General features: G+C 35.2%; 2 protein-coding genes across 3 annotated transcripts; one reads left to right on the top strand and one right to left on the bottom strand.

The window, feature by feature from the left end:
• The first annotated feature begins 2,834 nt into the window (after positions 1-2,834).
• Positions 2,835-6,610, top strand: LOC109241398. 2 transcript variants are annotated; one of them, XM_019408144.1, is made up of 4 exons: positions 2,835-3,747; positions 5,317-5,372; positions 5,462-5,654; positions 6,018-6,610. In XM_019408144.1, the coding sequence occupies exons 1-4, from the start codon at positions 3,004-3,006 to the stop codon at positions 6,366-6,368; spliced, it is 1,344 nt and encodes a 447-aa protein (XP_019263689.1). In that variant the 5' UTR covers positions 2,835-3,003; the 3' UTR covers positions 6,369-6,610. The 2 variants fall into 2 exon arrangements, with proteins under 2 accessions (XP_019263689.1, XP_019263688.1); XM_019408143.1 differs by having other exon boundaries at positions 2,838-3,747; positions 6,015-6,610.
• Positions 6,611-7,223: 613 nt separating this feature from the next.
• LOC109241399 (acyl-CoA-binding protein) lies at positions 7,224-9,776 on the bottom strand. Its single transcript, XM_019408145.1, has 4 exons — positions 9,670-9,776; positions 7,751-7,868; positions 7,594-7,656; positions 7,224-7,495 (listed from the first exon to the last, which is right to left on the bottom strand). The coding sequence occupies exons 1-4, from the start codon at positions 9,679-9,681 to the stop codon at positions 7,419-7,421; spliced, it is 270 nt and encodes an 89-aa protein (XP_019263690.1). The 5' UTR covers positions 9,682-9,776; the 3' UTR covers positions 7,224-7,418.
• Positions 9,777-10,905: the final 1,129 nt, after the last annotated feature.

The following is a 10,905-nucleotide window of genomic DNA, read 5'->3' as shown; positions in this document are numbered from 1 at the left end:
AAATTTTAGTATAGTATTTATATAGGTACATATAGTTTCGGATTTCGGATCGGATCGGATTTAGATCATACCAATCCGAATCCAATCCGAAAATCCGAAATTTTATAAAACACAATCCGTATCTAATCCGAAAATTCGAAATCCAAAAATCCGAAATAGAGTGGATCGGATCGGATTTCGGATATCCGATCCAAATGTACAGCCCTACTTTCAACAAAAGCATTTACTTTTTGAAAGCTTCGGTTCTTTTTTTTTTTCCCGAGAAAAACTTTGTTTCTCATTTAGAGACATAATTTGCTTTCTTCTGGAGGAATAAATAAACTATGCCTCTCAAAGGTTAGCTAATGGAGTGATTATATTGATTAGTTTGTTTTGATTGAAATAATCAGGTATCATGCGAAAGCTAATAAATCAAACGTTGAACAGCGATAAATCAAATAATAGAAAGGAAATATATTAAAAGAAACACAAACAATTAACGTGGTTCGGTCAATTCACTTACATTCACAGGCGGAGATGAGCAATCCACTATACAAATGAGAGTACAACATATCGAGAGAACGTTCTCACGAAAAGGCAAACACAAGTGGCACGTTAAAACTTGTCTCGAAATTCTCCCCCTAAACAAGACTCTCAAACCTAATATGACTACATTGTGAATGCTACTGACTTAAAGGAAGGATCCTCAAATTTATAGAAGTCTAAAACCTTTTCCTCCAAGAAAAAGGACTAGCCAAACATGAGAGAATTATATTTTTTTTTTTTATAAAACAAAAAAATAATTATGATAAATATGTTGTCCTTCCTTCAAGAAAAAAGAGAACCACATATGATAAAAAAAAATCACGACAACGCCTAATAGAGTTGATATAGCTAACTTCTCATATTCAAAGTTAGAACTTAGAATCTTATATTTCTTTCAACTCGTCGTTTTTCAAAAGAAGGGCTACCCATCAAGAAGATAAATAATAAAATCCTATTAACTAGGCGTTTGGATATGAATTCCAATTTCTTTTTTTTTTTCAAATTTAAAATTTCACTAAAATTTGAATTGAAGATGAAGTTGTGTTTGGTTATAGTTTTTGCAATATATTTATCTTTTTTTTCAAAATCATGAAACATGATTTATATCCCCACAACTTGTAAAAAATTATCAAAACTACCCCAATCTTTTAAACAAAAAGCATAACTAAAAAGAATAAACTGTCATGTTTCTATACTACAAAAAAACATAACTAAAATAAATAGATGGATCAGCATAAAAAGTGTCATGTTTCATGCCCATGGAAAATAAGTGATAAAGATTCTATCAGCAAACAAAGAGTACCAGAATTGATAAAAAATTTAGATCATTGCGCTAAAGAGAGAATGCTATAGACATCAAATTTTAATGGATCAAGCTAAATCCTAAATTCAAGATACTACAAGACCTCTTGAAACTCTAGGAGTCTGTCAGTGTTGCTTGGAGGCTACTCTACCAAAACTCTTGGTCACTCTTATAAAAAGGGTTATATAATCCTTTAAAAAATATCTCAAAAATGGAGATCATCTCAAATATCCCATAAACTCATGGGATATTCACGAAGAGATCAAGACGCGGCCGGATAGACATAGTTTCATGGAGATCAAATACATCCCATGAAGGTTTGCATCATCCTACATTCGAGAAACACGCTATTCTAGCCCTCGAATAACGGAGATAATCAGGAGAGAAGAATCAAGGGAGAAACAGAATTGTACCCACAATTATTTATCAATAAAATTATGTTTCTTCATATTGTATTGTGATTGCATTTAATTTTCTACTCTAAGAAAATTTATTGCAAACAAATTAGCACGCCCAGTGGGACCAGTTCTGCCCTTCATCTCTTCCTCCTGCAAATCGAAGCTACTTCAAAAATTTCCGTTGTGATCGGGTACTTCAAGTCTAGTCTTCAAGTTTCGCCAAGCCTACACCTCGACAAACCTTGAAGTAGGGGGTATTTGTAGACATCAAATTTTAATGGATCAAGCTAAATCCTAAATTCAAGATACTAAAAGACCTATTGAAACTCTAGGAGTCTGTCAGTATTGTTTGGAGGCTACTCCACCAAAACCCTTGGTCACTCTTATAAAAAGGGTTATATAATCTTTTAAAAAATATCTCCAAAATGGAGATCATCTCAAATATTCCATAAACTCATGAGATATTCACAAAGAGATCAAGATGCGGCCGGATAGACATAATTTCATGGAGATCAAATACATCGCATAAAGGTTTGCATCATCCTACATTCGAGAAACACGCTATTCTAGCCCTCGAATAACGAAGATAATCAGGAGAGAAGAATCAACGGAGAAACAGAATTGTACCCACAATTACTTATCAATAAAATTATATTTTTTCATATTTGTATTGTGATTGCATTTAATTTTCTACTCTAAGAAAATTTATTGCAAACAAACGCCATGTTGGAATATCACACTCTGCAATAAGACATGCACATTTTATGTTTCTGTGGTCATTTTATAAATTTTAAAAATATAGAGTAAAATTTGTAAAACTAAAAACTAGCAAATTTCCATTTTCAATTGAAATTAGAAAAATGGGTAATATTTTGATAACCAAACAGTGATTTTAAAAAAAAAAAATTGAAAAAAAGGAAAAATTTTGTATGTCCAAACGGACTCTAAACTTATTGCCATTTTATCTGAAAGAAAATTTCTAAATTCACATATTTGGAAATGAAAAGTCACTTCACTTTGTTTGGAGTTTCTTGAAGAGTTCAACATCCACTTTCTTCTTTTCATTTAAATCCCAAAAATCATTTATCACAAATTTACAAAAACAAGGAAAAGGACTAACTAGCAAAGAGACCACAATTACAAAAAGTCACATGGTGGGGAGCTCAAACCAAAAGGGACTTTTGAGTAGAAATCACCAAAAACCAAACCAGAAAAGGTGAACCCAAAAAGCAACCTCAAAAACTCCCCCACTCACTGAACACAACTTTCTCGGCAGCAATGGCGGCACATGAACAAGAACAAGAAAAACCCATTTGCCCTTTCGCCTTAGACCCCAACAATAAACACTTGGAGAAGTTGTTGTCCTCATACTTGGGTCTCAGTTTCACAATCTTTCTTGGTTTTTTACCCAAGAATGCAATTTCTTTGATTCCAAGACTTCAGAACCGCAGCAAGGAGCTAACTTTTCAGCTCATTGAGACAGAAGAGCAGCTAAAGCAGTTGCTTTCTCGTAGAAAAGAGGATTCGAAGGCAAATGCAAGAGTTGTGGAGATCTTTGCAAGTCATAGACATGCGTGGCAGCAAGAAGAGAAGAGGCTTTTGCAGCAGATTGATGAGTGTGCTGATGAGATTGAAAAGTTAAGAGGGAGAGTTGAGGAGTTTGAGAAAGTGGAAGGTGAGTTAAGGGCTAATATTGAGGAGCTGAAAAGGGAGATCAGTGAAAGAGATGAAACGTTGAACTTTATGAGTAGAAGGGGTTGTTGTGAGATGGAAAATAGTACGAGTGGAGATGTTGGTGAGGGTGTTGGGGATTGCTATGCTGAAATGGGTTTGAGGTTTGGGAAAGTTGGGATATCAGAAGGGATGGATTTGGGTGTAGGGATGGAAGAGTGTTACTTGAGTAATGGGATTCCTAATGCTGAACAAATGAGTGGTGTTTATGGACAGAGTAATGGCTTCAATTCAGAATACTTGAATTCTGCTTCTAAGTTTTGGGCTGAAAAAGCTAGTCCTTGGCAGCAGGTATGATTCATTCATTTGAGGATTTTTTTTTGTTATTATTGTGCTTTCATAATGTGGTTAAAACCCACAAAGTCCTTGCTAGAACGATCTTCATGTATAAAAAGAATAGGACTAAGTTTGTCTCCTTTGTGTTTGTCTTATATTTTGGTTTTCCATGGTGCTTCTTTTATTTGACTAGGGTAGTACTTAGATTAGATTACCATCTTGTATGCTTTCTTCAACTCTTTTTTGTTCATCATTCCTTTTTTTTTTGTTTTTGTATATGATATCTGATGAACCAAAGTAGCCAGAGGCATGTAGGATGAAGAAAATTAAGTTAAAGAAATTAAATAAGAATGTGGCTGAAGTATTGACCAATGTTGCAGTAGTAAGTAAAGAGTTCTTGGTGTAGTTCTATACCCTTTTTCAAATATCTGAAAATTTCAGAGGAACATTCAGTTGTTCATAGTTTAATCTTTATGATAAAAGCTGAAATGAAAGTTGATGCAGGAGAGTAGTTCAGCGGCAAATTCAAATTGAATTATATGATGATTACATTCTGAGATGCTTATTAATGAAATCTGTAGTTTAGTGTACTCAGCTCCCTCTCCTACTTGTCTTGTGCTGTCTTTTTTGTTGAGACTCCTGTCATTGTTATCCATAATTTTGAATGGCTTTATCTTCTTGGTGTCTACTGAACTTCAAACTTCCCAGGATATGGTTCTGTTTTACAAAAGATGAAACTCATCTTAACTGTTGTTCATTTTTTTCACCCTATACTGGTGTTTTGGACCACTGCTTGAAAACCAGGTCATTGTTTCGTACTTTTCTTCTTTCACCTTTTTTTGTCCTATTGGAGTTTTGCAATTATGGCTCCAAGAATGGTCCCCTTTTGTTAAATATTTCGATGACGGCTGGTTATGCAGGAAGCTCAAAATAATGTATACAGATTAGCTCCAGAAACTTTCTTGTTGGCATAGAACACCGAACTCCCACCAAGTAATGACATCCAATTATATATCCCCTTTGGTTGGAAGTTCAACAGTAATCTGGTTAAAATGGCTCCTTATATCAGCAAAGGATGGGCTGTTATCAGTCAACATCTAGTTGATCTGTTATATATCTGTTTAAGATTCATCAACCTCAATGGAAAGATGTCCTTTCCTTTTCTTGTTGCTAGCTGTATCTTGTCCGCCTCTCTCTCTGGACTTTATCTCTCTAACAGTCTAACTTCAACGTCATCTTTTGTAATGTACTAGTATATGTTATCGATTTGAACTAGTTCCTCAAATGAAACTTTAACTCCGCAGGGCTGCCATTCATAACTAATTACTGAAACATTTTTACCTATACTAGGTGAATGCGCCAAGTCTGGACTAGGTAGAGATCACAGTCTATTTGTGCCTGCCATTTCTTCCTTTCCTGAGAATGAAACCCTTTGATAGATCTAGATTTTCTTAACCCTGGTACTGGCGAGCTTTTCATTTATTTGGTTCCTGAGGAAAATTGAAGCATTTCACTATCTTAGTAGATAACCAGCTTGGTGGGAATTATCATTGGGTCTAAATAAAATGTGTTTTCTTAATGCAGGATCTGCAGTATGATTCTGCCGATTCACTTCACCATTTAAAGCATTTTGTAGCAAGGTAAACATTCTGTGTTTAGAGACATGGTTAGACGTTTGCATTTTGAGGTTGTAGGAACTAACAAGGGTGATCACTTTTTGCTTTCTTAGAAGGGAGGCCCCTTGGAAGATAGATGGTGAATCAACAGGAGTCTCCTCCAAATTAAAGTTACTTGAGCAGGAGCTACTGAATTTGGAAAGGATTGGGAAGACGGATCTATCTAAGGTACCATCATCAACGCGAAAACAGGTCAAGAGATACCAAGCTCTTGCTGGCAAGATCGATGATCTATGCAGAAGAATGGTAATTTTTTTTTTTGGATAAGGCAGAAGAATGGTAATTATTGCAAGCTTATTGCTGAAAATTTTAGTACATCGATTTGAAAGCTTATTGCATGCATGCTTAGGTTTCTCTGAGATTGGACAATATGGTGTTTCTTTCTTGCAAAGAAATCGAGATCAAGAAATACGTATAACACTTATTTTTTTTGGTGAAATGGATTACCTCATGCATCTATAAGATTTTTCTATTGGACTTGTTGAAAGAAGGGAATAAACTAGTCTTGATTACATGTGCATATATAGATGTCAGTTTATACTCTTAGCTCACACAACACTAGGCTTTGCATAAGCATACTGCTGATAATGATAATCCTCATTACAGCAGGCCAGCGATCCTAGTGAACCGAACCTGAGTCCTGAGTTTCGGACCCAAAGACAGACAGAATTTTTGCTTGAAGCATTTCGACTTCAGCAGCGTGCATCTGAAACTGGTCAGAAGCTAATGGTGCTACAAACTGACAGCGGAAAGAGTTATTATGGGGATGAATTTGAAGGTCAAGCCCAACTAGCTACTAAGCGATCCTTTGACTCCATCCGTAACAACTTAAAAGAAATCCAACGGAATTTAGAGATATGGCTGGCAAGAATTATTGGTGATCTTGAGGGAATCCTTTCCCGTGATGGTGCTGCTCGTGTAAGGGATTATTATATATCTAGATATCCTTTTGTTCAATAGTTGTTCATGTGTTAACAATTTAAGTGAAATCATGATTCAAAAATATTGCGATGAATTTATCATCCATCCTATTGAAATGGTGTATAGCTCCTTTCTGTTAACAAGAAATATCAAGAATGTTCAGACTTCTTTCCAACTGAATGTGCATAATGGGGGTTATGAGCCCAAACTATTGATGCTAACTAGTATAGAGTGGCATGAAGATTTTTGACAGAATTATTGATGGAAGTCACTGTTCTTGATCTGGATGCTCTTATCATTTACTACTACTAGTTTTCTTGGTCCTGGTCTTTCTATTGAGGCTTTAAATACTTGTTCTAGCTTGAAAGGGATGGTATGGTCCTAAGCAGCTGAATAAATGTCTTCTGAAATCTGACAAACATTAAATGGTTGTGGACTAGGGGAAAGAGAAATAAATACAGTAGCTCAATTCTCTCTGAACTACCAACAACTAGTGGACTGATAAGTGAGTTCAGTTCTTACACTGTTTTCCTTTTCTGATCTCCCAATGTAATAGTCCTAATAGACTACGAAGCAACAAGCTTTTAATAAAATCTTCAATTGGAAGATGTTTGCATTTTGGCAAGGCTAATTCTGTGGTACGTGGCTTTATGTTCCAATAGGTCTTCAAAGTTCTCTTGACATCATATGAATTCCTTGCAATTATACAACCAATAACAGATGAATTGTAAACATTGACCGAAAATATACAACTATCCGTAGTCTGAGATTTAAAGAGTTAACTTGGGAGCTGGTAGAAATGAGTTCAATGAATAAACAAGTTGAACTAGTGGATCAACCGCAACCATCAAACAAGGGGTAATAGCTACTCTGAAAATTTTGGGAGCAGTTCAATCAGGTTTCAACAAGTTATCAATCCCTCAATATAAAGAAACCAAGTTCAAACTTCTTTTTTGGTTTATTGATAAAAGGTTCAAACATAAATAATAGTAGCATTCTTTTGCAGCACGGAAAAGCATAACATTAGGCAAGCCATTGGTAAATAAGATTACATAGTCCAACAGTTTTAGCAGCAAAAGATGATAGAGCTTATGCTGAAGCAGCCTCTTCCTTCAACTGTTTCACCTTCGTGATGTAGTCGTTCATAGCTTCGTCCTTGGATTTTCCTGCCATAGATACATAAGTGTGTTCAGTTGAGTGAAGTGAAAACAAGTTTCAGCCAAGAAAATTGAAATCAACCTGAACAACACCACAGATCACACACCTTCAACAGCCTTCCATGCATCCCACTTTGCTCTGTCCCTCATGTTGAAAATACCAGGACGGCCTGCCCATCAATATACAATGGATGTAAGAACATTACATAGCTAGCTCGAGACATGAAGAGCAGTAAGTGCATATGCTCAAGACATAATACTCACTTGTGTCGACATTGCCAACAGTGGCTTGCTTGTAAAGCCCGTAAAGAATAAGCTTGTTCTCATTGGAAGTACTCTCTGGCAATGTCTTAGCCAACTCAGCGTGCTCTTCAAAATCCTCCTGAAACCCAAATGTTTCAGCAAAAGGTATGGCTAGCAGTAGATGCAAAGTTTTATCTTCCAGGTATAATTTCCTAATGATAAAATCAGGACGTGACTCCACCATAGTAGTGGAGACGAACATAGTTGGTGGTTCAATAAAACGGGAGCGCAACTAACAAAAAATCTATATCAACACAACAGCTCTAACGCCGAAACCAAATTTATGGAAATGTACGATACAAATTGAGTGCTTTAACAGCATCTATGAAGAGTTTGCTATTCAAATACATATGTTTAAATTCATATGGTGCGTTAGTTCATAGTTAGTCCAAAGAGTATCTGCAAAATGTTAGTCAAGAGGCACAAATAATGCATCCATTCCCCAACATTGTAAAGACCCCCTTAGCCAACCTTTTGCTTCCAACATGTTACAATTAGAGGAAATTTGACTGTGATCTATGTTTTATCGGTCAGTTCTTCAAATGCTACTATTTATAAACCACAGTGAAGAACCAGAAATAACCTTTAGATAACATGAGTAATTCTTATGACACTCATATTTTTGTTTACTGCTCTGTTCCGTCTGTTACCCTATCATTCGGCCACAATCCAATTCTAAAATTTCAATCTTTCACTACTGAAGTTTTGGCTAGTGTACATCTCAAACAGTGGCGGAGCCAGAATTTTTACTAGGAGGTCAAAATATAAAGAAGTCAATGTATAGTATATACAAAAAAAAAAATCTTTTACCTAGCTCCCAATGTAATTTTCCAGGAAAGGGGTGTGACTTGACACCCTTTGAATAGATGTGGCTCCGCCAATGCTCTTAGTAGCCTATATACTTTGTGGCAATAGGAATCCTTTTAGTGCTAAGCAATTGGCCAACCAACAATTCTTCTAGCCACTTATAAATAGGACGGCCAAAATTACAGACACTAGGCCATGAACAGCAGAAAGAATTCAAAGCCAGGCTGAACATAAGTTGGGCCTTTCTTCCATTTTCTTTACCCGATTTAATGAAGCACGGAGGGGAAATGATAGGTTTTAGACAACTGAATGTAAACTAGTATCCAGACTAGGCAATCTGATGAAACAGGATGGTAAAGAGGAAGCCTTCAACTTCTGTTAAATTGTTTACACAGAAGTTGGTCCATGTAGGATCATATAAATTCAAGAAACAATAATTTGTTCATTACAAACAATTAATAGTTCCTTATGATCCATATTTAGCTAAATGGTGCTCCCTGGCTTTACTCATCAACTTAAGCTTCAAAAGATACACCATATAAAGCCAATAATATCAACTATCTCAAAAACCAAAAAGAAAAAACACTCTCATCAGATGAAATCTTCAAAAGATCATTGAAATTGTGGACTACTTGTGTGCCGGAGACAATACATCAATATATGGAAGGCCAAACATGTAGTGGACAAATTCCTATGACAAGTCAGGGCTCATCTGCCATTGCATCCAACTATTTTTTTTATCTAATTAGGTGCTTAAATCTTGATCATTAGCATGAATGATAGTATAGTATAGCATAAACACAGCACCCTAGATTAGTGTTTAATCTGAATCAGTGTACGAACTGCTAAACGAGAAGTCTTGAACCTCAATTAACAGATCAACCCAACCACTGAAATTTCAACTATGTAATAACCGTCCAATCATTATGTCAGGGGCTTTTTAATTGACAAGACGTACTCACAAGAATAGCATAACTGACCAACAAAACTACAGATCTATCAAACCACGAAAATAGCAAACCAATTAAAATAAAAGTGGAAAATGGAATATAAAGCATTTAAAGACATTTTACCTTCAAACCCATGTCTGATCTAATTTGCTTGATAACTACGCAAGAGAATTGGAGAAGAAGAGTTTGTGTGATTGTGATTGTGAGGGTTGATATATATATATATATATATATATATATATATATATATATATATATATATATATATATAGTGAAGTATGAGCATAGGAAATAACGTAATATTCGATTGTGATAATCTATACAAAGTGGCGTGTAGGTTGGACCGTTGAAGTTGGGTCACTTACTAGCAAGATTAGTGGGGGCAAAAATTTGGTTTGGACCTAATGCTATTATGTGAGGTCCATAGCAGATTCTTGGTTCAGTCGTATGCCTAATCTTTATAATAACAATAACCTTCTGTACAGCGAAATATAGTTCGCCTAGTGTAATTTAGGTTAGTTTCCTAATATATTGGACTTTGAAATCAATTAAAATTTTGCAATTAAATCTTTTCTTATTAAAATAAGTAAGAAATCCTAATACTTAGGAATTTTAAATAAATAAATATTTTATCTCATATAAATCATACCAACTGAAAATTTGAAAATACATCCTTTGTATGGGCGACATAATACCATTGATTTGTAATTAACAAATTAAAATATTGGGACATAACATATTAAATTAAAATTGATTAATATAACAACGTCTAAATTAAAATTATTTCAAAGTGGAACACTTAAATATGAATTTTAAAAATTCTTATTTCAATCATACAAAAAATAATTAATCCACATTCAATTAAGCACCCAAAATAATTATTTGACATCATATTTAATCATACTAAACCGTACAGCCTAAATTTATATTATACAAGCACGAAGCCTCTACGCGAAATGTTGATTGATTTTTTATCTTTTAAAAATATTTTCTTTAGTGAATATAGGCCGGGTTAATGCGAGGTTGGAGGTTTGGAGATAGACCTTGGAGTGTAAAGGTTTCAAATTGAGCAGGACCAAAATAAAGTGCTGGATTGCAAATTCAGTGGGGGGACCCTTGAAGCTGACATGGATATGAAGCTCGATAGTCAAGTCATCCCCAAGAGAAGTAGTTTTAAGTATCTTGGATCTATTATACACGGTAACCGGGAGATCGATGAGGATATCACACGTCGTATTGGAGCGGGATGAATGAAGTGGATGTTTGCATCCGGTGTTCTTTGCGAAAAGAATGTGCCGCCAAAACTTAAGAGTAAACTTTATAAAGTGGTGGTTCGACCTACCCTGCTATATGGGTCGG

The sequence above is a fragment of the Nicotiana attenuata genome, unplaced genomic scaffold, assembly GCF_001879085.1.
Source record: "Nicotiana attenuata strain UT unplaced genomic scaffold, NIATTr2, whole genome shotgun sequence".
Taxonomy (NCBI): Eukaryota; Viridiplantae; Streptophyta; class Magnoliopsida; order Solanales; family Solanaceae; genus Nicotiana; species Nicotiana attenuata.
This window is presented reverse-complemented; position numbering and strand designations above follow the sequence as displayed.